Genomic DNA, 14722 nt, shown 5'->3' with positions numbered 1-14722 from the left:
CTGCTGGTTTGTATAAAACCCACTATCTCCTGTTGTGGGTCATATCGTTAGGTCTTTTCTTTCTCTCTAATTAAAGAAGCCAAGATCTATAAGTGCTTAGATGCTAGTTTCTTAGTTTCTTTACGTATTGTAATACCCAGAGGACAGTCCTTCTGGTCAGTTGCTAGGTTACAGAATACTGGGAGATAGGCAACAGAAGAAATGACATGGCCAGATCTTTCTCCAGTGCTTAAAGCTTAAAGATGGTTAGTTTCAGTGTCAGATGCCTGACAGCGTATTCTTCCCCATGGTGTTCTGTTTAACACCAGTGGTCCTTTGAGTGCCATGTTGTTTTGCCTCGCTACTCTGAGGGACATGCTGTGCTTGGTGTTGTGGCTGCATGGATGAATGGAGCCAGCCATGGGAACTGTTAAACACAAAAACATGTGATAGTGACTTGAGAGGTCCATGCAAAGGACGGTGCAAGGGAAGGGGAAGGGGCCCTGCCTCCCCGGGGAAGTGGAAAACGCTTGCTGGAGGAACAGTTGAGTGGATCCAGTGTAAGGAGACGAGAGTTGAACAGGGCTTGCGGGTGAGCAGGTAGGAAGGGTGTTCAGAGCAGAGGGAACGGTGTGATCAGAGGCTTAGCGATGTGACATGGCTTAGGGCATCCATGGACTGTGGAGCTACCCGATGTGGCAGCAGGAGGACACAGAGGCGAGAGAAAGGCAAAGGACTGGATCACAGAGCAGATCACTGTGAAAGCAACAGGATAGTCAAGAATGAACAATCACCATCATTAAAATTCAGCATGACATTAGCATCTGTCCTTTTAGGGCACCTTCAGCCCTTTTGTTTGACTTGGCACATGGCAAATCTAAACCAGAGTTACTTTAATTTCTCTAGACTCAGTAGAAGATCATTTCTTGAGGACCACATTGTAGATTGTTGGTGTAAGCACGGGAGGGTTTCAGACGAATGTGGTGGGAAGAAGTGTTGGTAGTGGAACCAGGCTGCCTGGCTGAAAGGTGGGTGGTAGGTAAGGAGGCCTATTCATAAATGCTAGTAGCAATGTAGATAGAAATGATGGTGATCTGAACTCAAAGGAAAGCAGAATAAAAGAGAAAGAACAGGAATTTCTGTTTTGAAGACCATCTATATTTAACTCAAGAACAAAAAACCCCAAATAATCTAATGAAAAATAGAAGGCATGAACAGACATTTCTATAAGAAGACAGACAAATGGCAAAGAGACACATGAAAAGGTGCTCAACATCACCAGTCATCAGAGAAAGCAAAACAAAACCACAATGAGATCCCACCTCACACTTGTCAGAATGGCCAAAATCCAAAATACAAGGTTGTGGGTAAAAATTCCTCCTCGTCCACTCTTGGTGGGAATTCAGACTGGTGCAGCCACTGTGGAAAACATAGAAGATTAAGAATACAATTACTGTAATTACTGTATGATTCATAATTCCACTACTAGGTATTTACCCAAAGAATGTGAAAACACTAATTTGGTAAGAGACGTGCATCCCTATGTTTATTGCAGCATTAACTTACAATAGGCCAGAAAAGGAAGCAACCCAAGGGTGAGTTGATAGATGAATGGATAAAGAAGCTATATACAATGGACTGTTACTTAGTTATGAAAAAGAATGGAATTTTGCTATTTGCAGCAAGAGGGTATAATGCTAAATGAAATAAGTCAGTGAGAGAAAGACAAATACTCTACGATTTCACTCATATATTGAATTTAAGAAACCAAACAAATGAACAACAAAAAAGATAAACTAAAAAAACAGACTCATAAATATAGAGAAGAAACTGGTGGTTATTAGAGGGTAGGTGGGTGGGGAGATGAATGAAATAGGTGAAAGGGATAAAGAGTATGTTTATCATGATGATCACTGTGTAATGTATAGAGTTGTTGAATCACTGTATTGTACACCTGAAAACTAATAACACTGTATGTTAATTATACAGGAATTGAAATTTTAAAACCCATCTATTTTGTTTGCTGGGCATGTGTAAGTATGAAAAGAATCAAGAGACCACACTTTGGCTTCAAAATGTTATTGGAGATAGCGTGACATTTCCAAGTGGAGCATGTGGGTGGGCAATTGGATATATACATTTGGCACCCTGGCTAGAGATGGAGGATGGGGACCAGGATGCGGGAGGCAACGCCTCTCAGTGATAATAAGGTCATGGGAGTATACATATTCACCCTGAGGGAGCTGCAGAATGAAGTAACACGAATCCTAGAGCAAGCCATCAGGAATATCACATTATCCAATCAAGCAGAGAACAAAGGGTAGCCAGAGGGTTAAAAAAAAAAAAAATCAGTGTCCTGAGCAAGAGAAGAAACTATTGTAAAACAGTATAATATTGGACTCAGTTATTATAGTGTATAAAGCTTGCAAACCAAGTTGTCAACTTTGCATGTTTTTGAAAGCATGTCTTATAATTATACGTGTTAGGAGGAAGAAATACTTCAAATTAGTTGAATGGATAAACCATCCAATTGACATTTCTTTTTATGAAAGTCATATTTGGAATTCTAAAATGCTTATCTGGTTTCAATATAGTTACTGAAGTTGAATGCATAAAACAAGGAATACTTGCATAATTTAATCAGAGGAATGCTGTTACTTGATTTATTTCTTGGTGGTTCCAGGATTTCTAATGACATGGTGCATTTGTATCTAGAATGGAATTATATTAGCATTTCTAGCTTTTTCCCCCCCTATTATAAAATGACTCAGGGTATTCATTTTAATGTAAATGTAATGTTATTAATAAAATTCATCTCTTTATTAATCCTCTTTTTAATGCTTTTAATTGCTATGACTTTTTGTTTGCTTTTTGCTTTTGTTCTGATTTGGACAGTTGATTGAGGAACATTCACATATCTTGGTCAGCATAGTGGTAATGTGGAAAACATATTGCCAGTAGGTGGTTTTGAGGACATGATGTAAAGGAAATGTTGGACGGTGTTTATAGATACAATTTTAGAATTTAGGAATATGGTGTAAAAGGAGAGTAATATTTCACTTGAGTAGAGTTCTCTTGACCAGTCACTTAATCTGAAGTAAGACGGAGATCCAGGGAGTAAGAAAGAAAAGTTTCCTCAGGGATCAAAGTAGATCTGTCTCCTTTGTCCTTAGGTCCTCACCCTTACAGGAGAGGCCTCCATGTTCTTTTAGCCTTTTAGGACTTTACTGGATGTGTCTCCATCATGTTGTTTTACATAATTGTTCTGACAGATCTGTTTGGTTTTCAAGCTCATGGTTAATTGAAAGGGAAGAGAAATTGCTGAAGTAGAAATGACACTATTCTAGGGAGGGGAAAAAAAAACCCCTCCCTTCACCCCCTCAAAATTCTAAAAGCATAGCAGTATCGTAGCACTCCTGGAGGTGTATATTGGATAAACAGCCCAGACAGCTGCATTCAGGGAACTTCTGAAAGAATGTGTGATCCATTGATCAGTGGAGGAAGATGAAATCATACTTAAAATAATGTCCCCCAAAGCAACATATTTTTCATGTTATGCTATTGAGAGTAGTCAATTTTGAGTGGTGCCTGGCTGGCTCAGTCAGAAAAGCCTGCGACTCTTGATCTTGGGGTCATGAGTTTGAGCCCCACATTAAGTGTAGAGATTACATAAATAAATAAACTTAAAAAAAGGATTTCAGAATAGTAAATTTTGATATTTAAATGGTATTTATTCACTTATAAAATGCCCAGTTCACTAACATGAAACAAGAAATGAAGTCTTGTATTTTGAAAGACTTTAGTGAATATTTATTTTGATCTATGAAATACGTTACGCTTATTTAATAATCACTTGTTACTATAGCATTTCATAAGCACCCACTGGGTACAATAACGGAAAAAGAAGACATATGATCCCTTACCTCTAGGAATTTGCCTTCTGAGAGGAAACTAAGCCTGAAGTGACAAGTTATTTTAGTTTGTTTCAGGCTATGGAAGAGTATTCAGAGCAGAGTGCTACATATACTATAGAAGGCTTCTTAGAGGAAGGGCAATTATTCATAGTTTTTTGTTTTTTTTTTTATTTCATTTTTGAAAGAGACAGTGTGAGTTGAGGAGGGGCAGAAAGAGAGGGAGAGAGAGAGACTCCCAAGCAGGCTCAGGGCCCGATCTCACAAAACCGTGAGATCATGACCTGAGCTGAAACCAAGAGTTGCACCCTTAACTGACTGAGCTACCCAGGCACCCTGAGGAGAGGCGAGTTTTGAAATGAATTTAGAAAAAGATGGGGAAGGATGCTTTTTTACATATATCGTTAAGACAAAAACCAGTGATTTTGTTTCTTCAACTTATTGTTGAAAGAAAATTCATCCTATTCCCCAAACCTAGTAGGATATTATTTTTATTTAAAATGAGCAAGGCACATCCTCAACTGCTATCACAACTTTGGTAAAGGAATGGAAGAATCATTTAAAATCTTGGATTTTTCCTTCTATTCCGTATTACGTTCCTGCTGGGAGACCACAGTCCCTGGTTGGTGACAGAGAGAAAATACTTCATTTTCATGTTCTCATTCTCTTATCCCTAGATGCCTGTGACCCTCCGCAGTACAACTCTATGAGGCCAACTGTTGTTAAATCCAGTTATAATCCTGGGGAAAATGTACAATTTCAGTGTCGCCCAGGATACAAGCGTATTATACCTCTTCTTCCCGTATCTTCTGTTTGTTACCCTAATAACACATGGACACCTCTCCAGGAGGCTTGTACAAGTAAGTGTACAGATTTTTTTTTTTATTGCTCTAGAGATTTCACACATTTGAGATTGCATATTCCACTAGTGCAGTGATTGTTTTCTCATGTGAATGTAGGTTTTAAATAGTAGTTTTTCAGTCCTCGAAAAATCCCCAAGGAATCTTTTTCTTGGCAATTGGTTATCTGGTTAAATGTGAATCTTAAGTTTGGCTTTATAATAGTCAAAAATAGAAAATACTCTCATGAATTCAGATAAGCAATGCCGCATTTTTATTTTAATTCAAGTATTTTGAAATTGACATGAAACAACAAATTTGAAAATTTTCTTTTAGAAAGATCATGTCAACATCCAGGAGATCCCATAAATGGCCATATGGTCAGCATAAATGGAAATTTTCTCTTTGGATCACAGGTTCACTATGCTTGTAATGAGGGGTAAGTAAATTGTTCCTTAGAGGAAATAAGGTAAATATTCCTAATTCCATTTTTGTTTTGCTTCTCTTCATAAGTGTTCCCATAAAGTTGATTGCATTTTCCTCCTATTGACAAGTCGTACTTACCGCCTAACAAGGCTCAGGCTTTTTATGGAAACTGAAAAGATGTGTAATTAGTAGGAAGAAATTTAAATTGAAGAAAAACAAAATTCTATAATATTTACCATATCTACTATAAATCTATTGTGAACATTAACAATGGTGACTTCATTTTTTACAATAAAGTGCACCCTATTTAAAATGGCCAACTCTCAGTTGAAGTTGGGCTTATAGAAATGAAAGACCAAATTGCCAACTGAAGATATTCTTATATTGAGAGCAGACCAAAATTCACCTGGTTAACCTGAACCGTTATGTTGATCAAGATCTGTTAGTTAGAATTTTGTGATTGTTACAGAGGTTAAGTATCTCAAAAAGAGGTATTGAGCACTTAAGAATAACAGCCTTTGAGGCATCTGAGTGGCTTGGTTGGTTAAGCATCTGACTTCAGCTCAGGTCATGATCTCAAGGCTCATGAGTTCAAGCCCCGCATCGGACTCTGTGACTACAGCTCAGGGCCTGGAGCCAGCTTTGGATTCTGTGTCTCCCTCTCTCTCGGCCCCTCCCTCACTCACACTGTGTCTTTCTCTCTCTTTTTCAAAAATAAACAGAAAAAATTTTTTTTAAAAAGATTAACAGCCTTTGTTCTATAGGGTTCTTTCAGTAGTCTATATTGGGGATACTGGACATGTATGAAAAATGTTCATTTAGAAGGTAAACGGAATACAGTATGAAAATGCGTCTGATTTTTTTTTTTTTTATATTGTCTTTTATCCAGCTACTTTGCTGAATTCATTTATTAGTGCTACTAACACTTGTTTTGTTCTGGTGGAATCTTTATGATTTTCTATAGATAAGATCACATTGTCTACAAACTGATAATTTTACTTCTTCATTTCCAGTTTGGATGTCTTTTATTTCTTTTTCTTGCCTAATTGCTATGGCTAGAACTTCCAGTACTATGTTGAATAGAAATGGTAAAAACAGGCATCCTTGACTTGTTCTTGATCTTAGAGGAACAGCTTTCAGCTTTTCACCATTGAGTATAATATTTGCTGTGGGTTTTTCATGAATGGCCTTTATTATCTTAAGATAGTTTTCTTGTCTTCCTAGTTCATTGAATATATTTACCATGAAAGAGTGTTGAATTTTGTCAAATGCTTTTTCTGCATCAATTGAGATAATTGTGTGGTTTTTGTCCATTCTGGTGATGTGGCATATGACATTGATCATTTTTCATATGTTAAACCATCCTTGCATCCCAGGAATAAATTTTGCTTGTTCATGGTATGTAATATGCTACTGAATTTTGTTGGTTAGTATTTTTTGATGATTTTTTGTATCATGGCTCATAAGAAGTATTGGTCTGTAGCTTTATTTGCTTGTAGTGTCTTTTGGTATCATGTTGATGCTGGTTTCATTGAATGAATTGGGAAGATTTCCCTCCTCTTAAATTTTTTGGAAAAGTTTGAGAAGGATAGGTATTAGTTCTTTAAATGTTTAGTGGAATTCACCCATGAAACCATCAGGTCTGGAGTTTTTCTTTATTGAGAGAATTTCGATTACTGATTCAATCTCCTTACTAGTTATAGGTGAGTAAGTAGTTGTAATTTCTGTTTCTTCATGGTTTAGTTTTGGTAGCCTTTGTGTTTCTAGGAATTTGTCCATTTTATCTAGGTTATCCAACTTGTTGGTGCAAAACTGTTAATAGAACTCTTTTATTATATTTTATATTTCTGTAGAATTGATAGTAATGTTCCCACTTGCATTTCTTTTTTTTTTTTTCAACGTTTTTTATTTATTTTTGGGACAGAGAGAGACAGAGCATGAACGGGGGAGGGGCAGAGAGAGAGGGAGACACAGAATCGGAAACAGGCTCCAGGCTCTGAGCCATCAGCCCAGAGCCCGACGCGGGGCTCGAACCCACGGACCGCGAGATCGTGACCTGGCTGAAGTCGGACGCTTAACCGACTGCGCCACCCAGGCGCCCCCCACTTGCATTTCTGATTTCAATAAATTGAGTCTTCTCTCTCTCTTGTCCATCTAACTAAGGTTTGTGAATTCAGTTGATCTTTACAAAGAACCAACTTTTGGTTTTTCTCCTCTATTTTATTTATCTCCTCTCTAATCTTTAATACTCCCTTCTGCTAGGTTTGGGTTTAGTTTATTTTAACAGATAGAAAGAATTGAGTTGGGGAGGGTCAGAGAAGGAGAGAGAATCCTAAGCAGGCTATGTGTTGTCAGCACACAGCCCAACACAGTTTGATCCTATAAACTGTGAGATCATGACCTGACACAAAATCAAGAGTCAGATGCTCAACTGACTGAGCCACCCAGGTCCCCCTGGATCATGCATGTGTTTTCATCCATTCTGCTGATCACTGTCTTTTGATTGGAGAATTTAATCCATTTATATTTAAAGTAATTACTGGCAAGAGGCACTTCTGAAATTGTGCTATTTTTTTCTATATGCCTTATACCTTTTTATGTCCCTCATTTCCTGTATTACTGTTTAATTTTTTGTTTAGTTTATTTTTACAGTGAAATGTTTAAATTCCTCTTTCATTTCCTTTTGTGTATATTCTACAGCTATTTTGTTTATAGTTACCATGGGGACTACAGCTAACATCCTACACTCTTAGCACTCCAGTTTGAATTTACACCAGGTTAGCTTCAATAAATTACAAAAACTGCTCATTTACAGCTTCATCCCCACCCTTTTGGTTGCTGATGCTGCGCTGATCTCTACACTAATAATTGTAATACTAGCTTCTGCACTAATAACTTATTTTCTTCTAAAAGATTGGTGTCTTAAATCATATAGAAAACAAAAATTTTACTTACAAACCATTGTTACAATAATACTAGCTTTTTTTTTTTTTAATTTTTTTTTCAACATTTATTTATTTATTTTTGGGACAGAGAGACACAGAGCACAAACGGGGGAGGGGCAGAGAGAGAGGGAGACACAGAATCGGAAACAGGCTCCAGGCTCTGAGCCATCAGCCCAGAGCCCGACGCGGGGCTCGAACTCACGGACCGTGAGATTGTGACCTGGCTGAAGTCGGATGCTTAACTGACTGCGCCACCCAGGCGCCCCAATAATACTAGCTTTTAATGTTGCCCAGGTATTTACTTTATTGAGATCTTTATCCGTACAGCTTAAAGTTACTTTTTAGTGTCCATTCATTTCACCTCGTAGACTCCCTTGGACACTTCCTATAAGCAAAATTGTAGTCACAAACCGTTGGTCACAAACTCCCTCAGATATTTTTTTCTGGGGAAGTCTTGATTTCTCCCTCACTTTTGAAGGACAGTTTTACTGGATAGAGGAATTTTGGTTGCCAGTTCTTTTTCTTTTAGCCCTTTGAGCTTTCAGTCCATCCACTATCTTCTGACCTCTAAGTCCTGATGTGAAATCTGTTGATAATCTTATTTAGGATCCCTCCTAGGCGATGATTCACTTCTTTCTCCCAGCTTTCAAGATTCTCTGTCTTTGTCTTTGTCTTTTGAAAGTTTCTTACGCTTTCTAGTGTGGGTCTCTATGCATTCTTCTTACTTGGAGTTTGTTGAGCATTTTAGATGTTTATATTCACAACTTTCATCAAAATCGGGAAGTTTCCAACCATTATTTCTTCAGATATTCTCTGTGCCCTTTCTATCTTCTTCTGATTGTCTTACAGCATGTATGTTGGCTAGCATATTGGTGTCACCTAAGTACCTGTGGTTGTCTACTTTTCTTCAATCTTTTCTCTTTCTGCTCCTCAGATTCCATAATTTCCATTGCCCTCTCTTCACCAATTCTTTCTTCTGCATGTTCAAATCTGTATTCAATTCCCTAGTGAATTTTTCATTGTAGTTATTATGCTTTTCAACTCCAGAATTTCATTTTGGTTTTGTTGTAGGTTTTCTATCTCCAGTAGATGTTTCCATTTTCTTCACACATTGTTTTCTTGACTTTCTACATTTCTTCCTTTAATTCTTTGAGCATCTTTAAGACTTTTATTTTAAAGTCTTTGTCTAGTTCTGTTAATTTCTGTTAATGTATATTTTCCTTTGAATGGACCAGACTTTCCTCTTTCTTTGCATACCTTGTAACTTTTGTTGAACTGTACATTTGAATCTACTAATGTGCTAACTCTGGAAATCAGATTCTCCTCTTTCCCTAGGGTTTGCCATTTTATGTTATTCTTGTAGGCTGTCTCCATGTGAAGGATCAGCCTGACATGTAAACTGAAGGTCTTTTCAGTTTTTTCTAGCCTTTCTCTGGGCATGCACATTCACTTTTACTTTTTCCCACACATGCAGTTGTCTTTCAGTGTTCTAGTCTTTAATGTCTGGCTCCTGAGAGGAGAAAAATGAAACATGAAATGAGGAGCAGAGGGCACTGGATATTTAGTCCCCTAGAAGTCACTTCAGGCTGGTAGAAGGGGGCTTACAAGAGTTAAGGGCAGGTGTGACAGCAGTAACTGCCTGCCTCACTGCTTCTCTGTGATCAGAAGCAGAGTTCAGTGATAAGAGCACAGATCCCCGCTATTTGGAGGACAGAGTCTTTTTTTGCCCACCCTGGATCTCCCAACTGCTTCTAAGCTGCTCCAAGAACGCATGCACAGCTGCCTGCTGGGGGGTGGAGGATGGGTACCTGACACTCTGCTGAGATGAAATTGACTGAAATCAATGCAGTTTACCTGTCCAAGTCTTTCCTGGGAAGTTGTAAACCATCAGCAGACTCCCTAGTTCTAAAATATTTACATCACATAGATGCTAAGAGTGAAGTTGTCTTCTAGATCGAGAGACAGATTCCTGGTGCTTACCACCTTGCCATTGTTCCAGAATAATCTAATACATTTTAATAGAGAATCAGTGATTGACTGATTCTGGGGGAAAATTCAGCTAGAAGTATTTGCAGGCAGTTTCACTGTCTGTTTTTTAACTTGGTCCAGTAAAAATATTGGAGCATGCTGTCACCATAGGCATACCTCAGAGGTGGAGGGTTTGGTTCCATAACCCCTCAATAAAGCAAGTATTTCAAAAAAGTGAGTGAAATTAATTATTGGGTTTTCTAGTGCATATAAAAGTTAGGTTTATACCATAATGGAGTCTAGTAAATGTGCAATAGCATTATATATTAAAAAAAAAAACAATGTACATACCTTAATTTAAAGATAAGTTTATAGAGACGTGAAGTGAGCCAATGCTGTTTGAAAAATGCACTGATTGACTTGCATGTTGTAGTATTGCCACAGACCTTCAATTTATTAAAAAAAATACAGTATCTGCCAAGTGCACAGAAAAAAAAAAACGCAATAAAACGAGGTATGCCTATAGTTATTTAGAGATAGCTTGTTAGGCACTTTAAGGAACAGTAAAAATTTAAGACCTATTCTCTTCTCAGAGAAGTTGTAGCCTTATTGAGAAACAAAATACATACAAAAAGATGTCAAAACAAAGTAGCAAATGAATAGTCCCAAATAAATATAATGATTCATGATCATTACAATGAGAGTTCAGGAGAAGAGAGTACTGTGAATTAAATCATCAGAGAAGATAATGAGTAGGCATATCCCTGAGCTACTCCTTGTTAGAAAGATACTATGGGGACACCTCGGTGGCTCAGTCAGTTGAGGAGCCAGCTCTTGGTTTCGGCTCACATTATGATCCCACGGTTCGTGGGATATAGCCCCACATCAGGCTCTGCACTGTCAGCTTCTCCCTCCCTCTCTTTCGGTCCCCCCCCCCCCCAAAAATGAATAAGCATTTATAAAAACAGATACTGTGATGTAAACATGAATAAGAACTAAAACTCACCTAACACTTGCTATGTGCCAGATGGCAACTCATCTAATCCTCAAAAGAGCTCCATGATGAGGGTGCCTGGGTGGCTCAGTCGGTTAAGCGTCCGACTTCAGCTCAGGTCATGATCTTGCGGTCCGTGGGTTCGAGCCCCGCATCGGGCTCTGTGCTGACAGCTCAGAGCCTGGAGCCTGTTTCAGATCCTGAGTCTCCCTCTTTCTCTGACCCTCCCCTGTTCATGCTGTCTCTCTGTCTCAAAAATAAATACATGTTAAAAAAAGAGCTCCATGATGTATATGCTGTTATCCTCTTTGGCGGGATGAGGAAGCTGAGCAAGAGGAACATTAAGGGACTTGCCTGAGGTCAGATAGAAAGCGAGTCATGGAGCTGGGACTCAGCTCCATCCAGGCAAGCCCTAGGGCCTAATCTCTCTGCTTGGTTGTTCTGACTGAGAAGAATGGCCAGAGCATAGAAGTGAAGGTGTAATGTGATGGCTGGAGATAGCAGAGAGGCCAGACTGACAGATGTGACAGATTTATTTAGAAATCTTTGCTCTAGGCCAGTGTATATTTCAGTGCAGAAATTCTTTATTTGGTTACGTTGCAGCTATGGTTACCATTCTCATTATATGTCCCTTAAGGAACTTCTTCCTCAAACTACTGTAGTAGAGAAAAACAGCCATGTGAAATGTTTTTTCATTGCTCTACACATCTTGTTAACTGCTGAAGAATCCAGTAACTTTTTTTCTTTTCTAGTTATCGATTGCTTGGGTCAAAAGTTATTTATTGTGAACTTTCTAGTATCGACGATAATACAATGACTTGGAGTGATAATCCCCCTCTATGTAGTAGTAAGTATATGCTTTCTTTTGAATTTAGAGGATTAGTCTTTAAAATAGCAGCACTTTCAACAGTAGCCAAATGATGGAAAGAGCCTAAATGTCCATCAACTGATGAATGGATAAAGAAATTGTGGTTTATATACACAATGGAATACTACTTGGCAATGAGGAAGAATGAAATATGGCCTTTTGTAGCAACGTGGAGAGTGTTATGCTAAGTGAAATAAGTCATACAGAGAAAGACAGATACCATATGTTTTCACTCTTTTGTGGATCCTGAGACTTAACAGAAGGCCATGGGGGAGGGGAAGGGGAAAAAAAAGTTATAAAGAGGGAAGGAGGCAAACCATAAGAGACTCTTAAAAAACTGAGAATAAACTAAAGGTTGATGGGGGGTGGGAGGGAGGGGAGGGGAGGTGATGGGTATTGAGGAAGGCACCTGTTTGGATGAGCACTGGGTGTTGTATGGAAACCAATTTGACAATAAATTTCATATTAAAAAAATAAAGTCTTATAGCAACAACAACAACAACAAAAATAAAATAAAATTTTGCTGTTGAGATCCCTTTATGCTTTTAAATTAATAAAAACCACAAAGAGCTTTTCCTATGCAGGTTATGTCTATTGATATTCATAATTATTTATTAATTCACTTTTAAGAACTGTAAGCTCAATGCATGTTAACCTATGCAACAATTTTTTTAAATGTTTATTTGTGGGAGACAGAAAGAGTGTGAGCAGGGAAGGGCAGAGAGAGGAGACACAGAATCTGAAGCAGGCTCCAGGCTCTGAGCTGTCAGCACAGAGCCCGATGTGGGGTTCGAACCCACAAACAGTGAGATCATGACCTGAGCTGAAGTCAGACACTTAACTGACTGGGCCACCCAGGCCGCCCCAACAAATTTTTTAAAAAAGCAGAATTTTCGGGGTGCCTGAGTGGCTTAGTACGTTAAGCGTCCAACTTCGGCTCAGGTCCTATCTTACGGCTCGTGAGTTCGACGGAGCCCTGCATTGGGCTCTGTGCTGACAGCTCAGAGCCTGGAGCCTGCTTCGGATTCTGTGTCTCCCTCTCTCGCTACCCCTCCCCCACTTGCACTCCATCTCTCTGTCAAAAATAAACAAACATCAAAAAATAAATAAATTTTAAAAAAGCAGAATTTTCCACAAGGAATAGAATAGGGTATTGTTTTACATTTTTGCAAATCTCTTCAAAATCTGGCTCAAAGGAAGATGTCTGGATTCAGTCGGTGGTGTTATCACACAATTTATAGTGTCTGGATGATTTCACCATAGACTTATATGGATAAAAGTGAAAACAGATAATAATATTTTGATACTGGGAACTATCAATTTAGTGAATGGTTATACAATTGACTCTTGAAAAGCACAGGTTTTAACTGTTGTGGGTCCACTTGTGGTTTTTTAACAGTACAGTATGGTAAATGTGTTTCTTCTTCCTCGTGGTTTTCTTAATAACATTTTCTTCTATCTAGCTTGTTTAATTGTAAGAATACAGCATATACTACATATACCAAAAATATGTGTTAATCAACTTTTTATGTTCTTGGTAAGGCTCTGGTCAGTAGTAGCCTATTAGTAGTTAAGTTTGGGGGGAATCAAAAGTTGTGAGGAGTTTTAACTGCAGGGGATCAGTTCTAACCCCAATGTTGTTCAAGTGTCAAGAGTATTTATAAATTATAAAGCATTTCTCAACTAGCACTGAGTTTTATTTTTAATCACAAGCATATTTGCTCATTAAAGCATCAGCGTCTCTTATGATGAGAACTTAGAATGGTCTTGCAGATAAACGTAGGTATTTCATATAGGTATCTTTTGTAAGTATTTAAGAAAATGAGTTTTATGCTAAAAGTTCATGTCTATATTAATGGTTTGAATTTGGAAGAATACGTTTTCTCACAGAAACTTTCTTGTAAATGGATATTGGATTTATAGCCAGCTTGTAGAAATCATGTGTTAATGAATTTATTGAAGGCAGTTCATAGGACTTCACTAATGTCACCTTCATCTTTTCCTTTCCTTTTGCCTTTCATGTCCTTTTTTTTTTTTTCATTTTTTAAGGGATATTGTGTCTACCACCCCCAAAAATAACAAATGGGAAATATACCAATAGTGGCAAGGAAGAATATGAATATAATGAAGTGGTAACTTATAGTTGTGATCAATCAAGTGGATCAGATGCATATTCACTTATTGGAGAGAGCAGACTTGTTTGTACCGGAAATGGTGAATGGAGTGGTAACCCTCCGCAGTGTAAAGGTAATACTTCCATTTTCTTCCTTCTTCATTTGTAAATATTTTGGAAACACTTGGTAGATACCTACTTACAAGTAAACAAAACAGCCCCATGTGCTTGTTCCTCCTGTTAAATTGGTTTCTAATTCAATTTAATACAGGTAAAATTGACTCAAAAATAGTTCTATTTATAGAGTTCCCCAGCCCTTACCCTACACATTCTTAGCATTCTAATGTATTTATTGTGAACTCCTCTGTGTATGCATGAGTTAGGATTTTTTTTTTTTTTTTTTTTTTTTTTTTTTTTGGGAGAAACATCAAAAAAAAACAGCACACACTGGCTTAAAAATAACAATTCTCTGTTACAAGATGTTTGAGAGTTCGGGCTATAGGAAATGGTAGAATAAATTGTAAAAGACTACCCATCTCACAAACAAGAATAACAAACCCTAGACAAAACATATTTAAAAATTAATGTATAAGGGTCTAGAGAGTGACGTAATGCGGGGAGACACAGGAGGGGATTTGATTGTTAGAAGAAAGGGACCACTGAAGAGCAGTAAAATATT

At 37.9% G+C, this 14722-nt stretch overlaps 1 protein-coding gene across 1 annotated transcript; it reads left to right on the top strand.

Moving 5' to 3' along the window:
- Nucleotides 1-379: 379 nt before the first annotated feature.
- On the top strand, nucleotides 380-14335 carry LOC121026554 (membrane cofactor protein-like). Its single transcript, XM_040469371.1, has 5 exons — nucleotides 380-579; nucleotides 4389-4750; nucleotides 5066-5168; nucleotides 11815-11909; nucleotides 13980-14335. The coding sequence occupies exons 1-5, from the start codon at nucleotides 380-382 to the stop codon at nucleotides 14210-14212; spliced, it is 993 nt and encodes a 330-aa protein (XP_040325305.1). The 3' UTR covers nucleotides 14213-14335.
- Nucleotides 14336-14722: the final 387 nt, after the last annotated feature.

The sequence above is a fragment of the Herpailurus yagouaroundi genome, unplaced genomic scaffold (assembly GCF_014898765.1).
Source record: "Herpailurus yagouaroundi ecotype Mexico unplaced genomic scaffold, PumYag 134108, whole genome shotgun sequence".
In the NCBI taxonomy this organism is placed as follows: Eukaryota; Metazoa; Chordata; class Mammalia; order Carnivora; family Felidae; genus Herpailurus; species Herpailurus yagouaroundi.
Note: the sequence above shows the minus strand (reverse complement) of the source record. Positions and strands in the feature narration are given on the sequence as shown.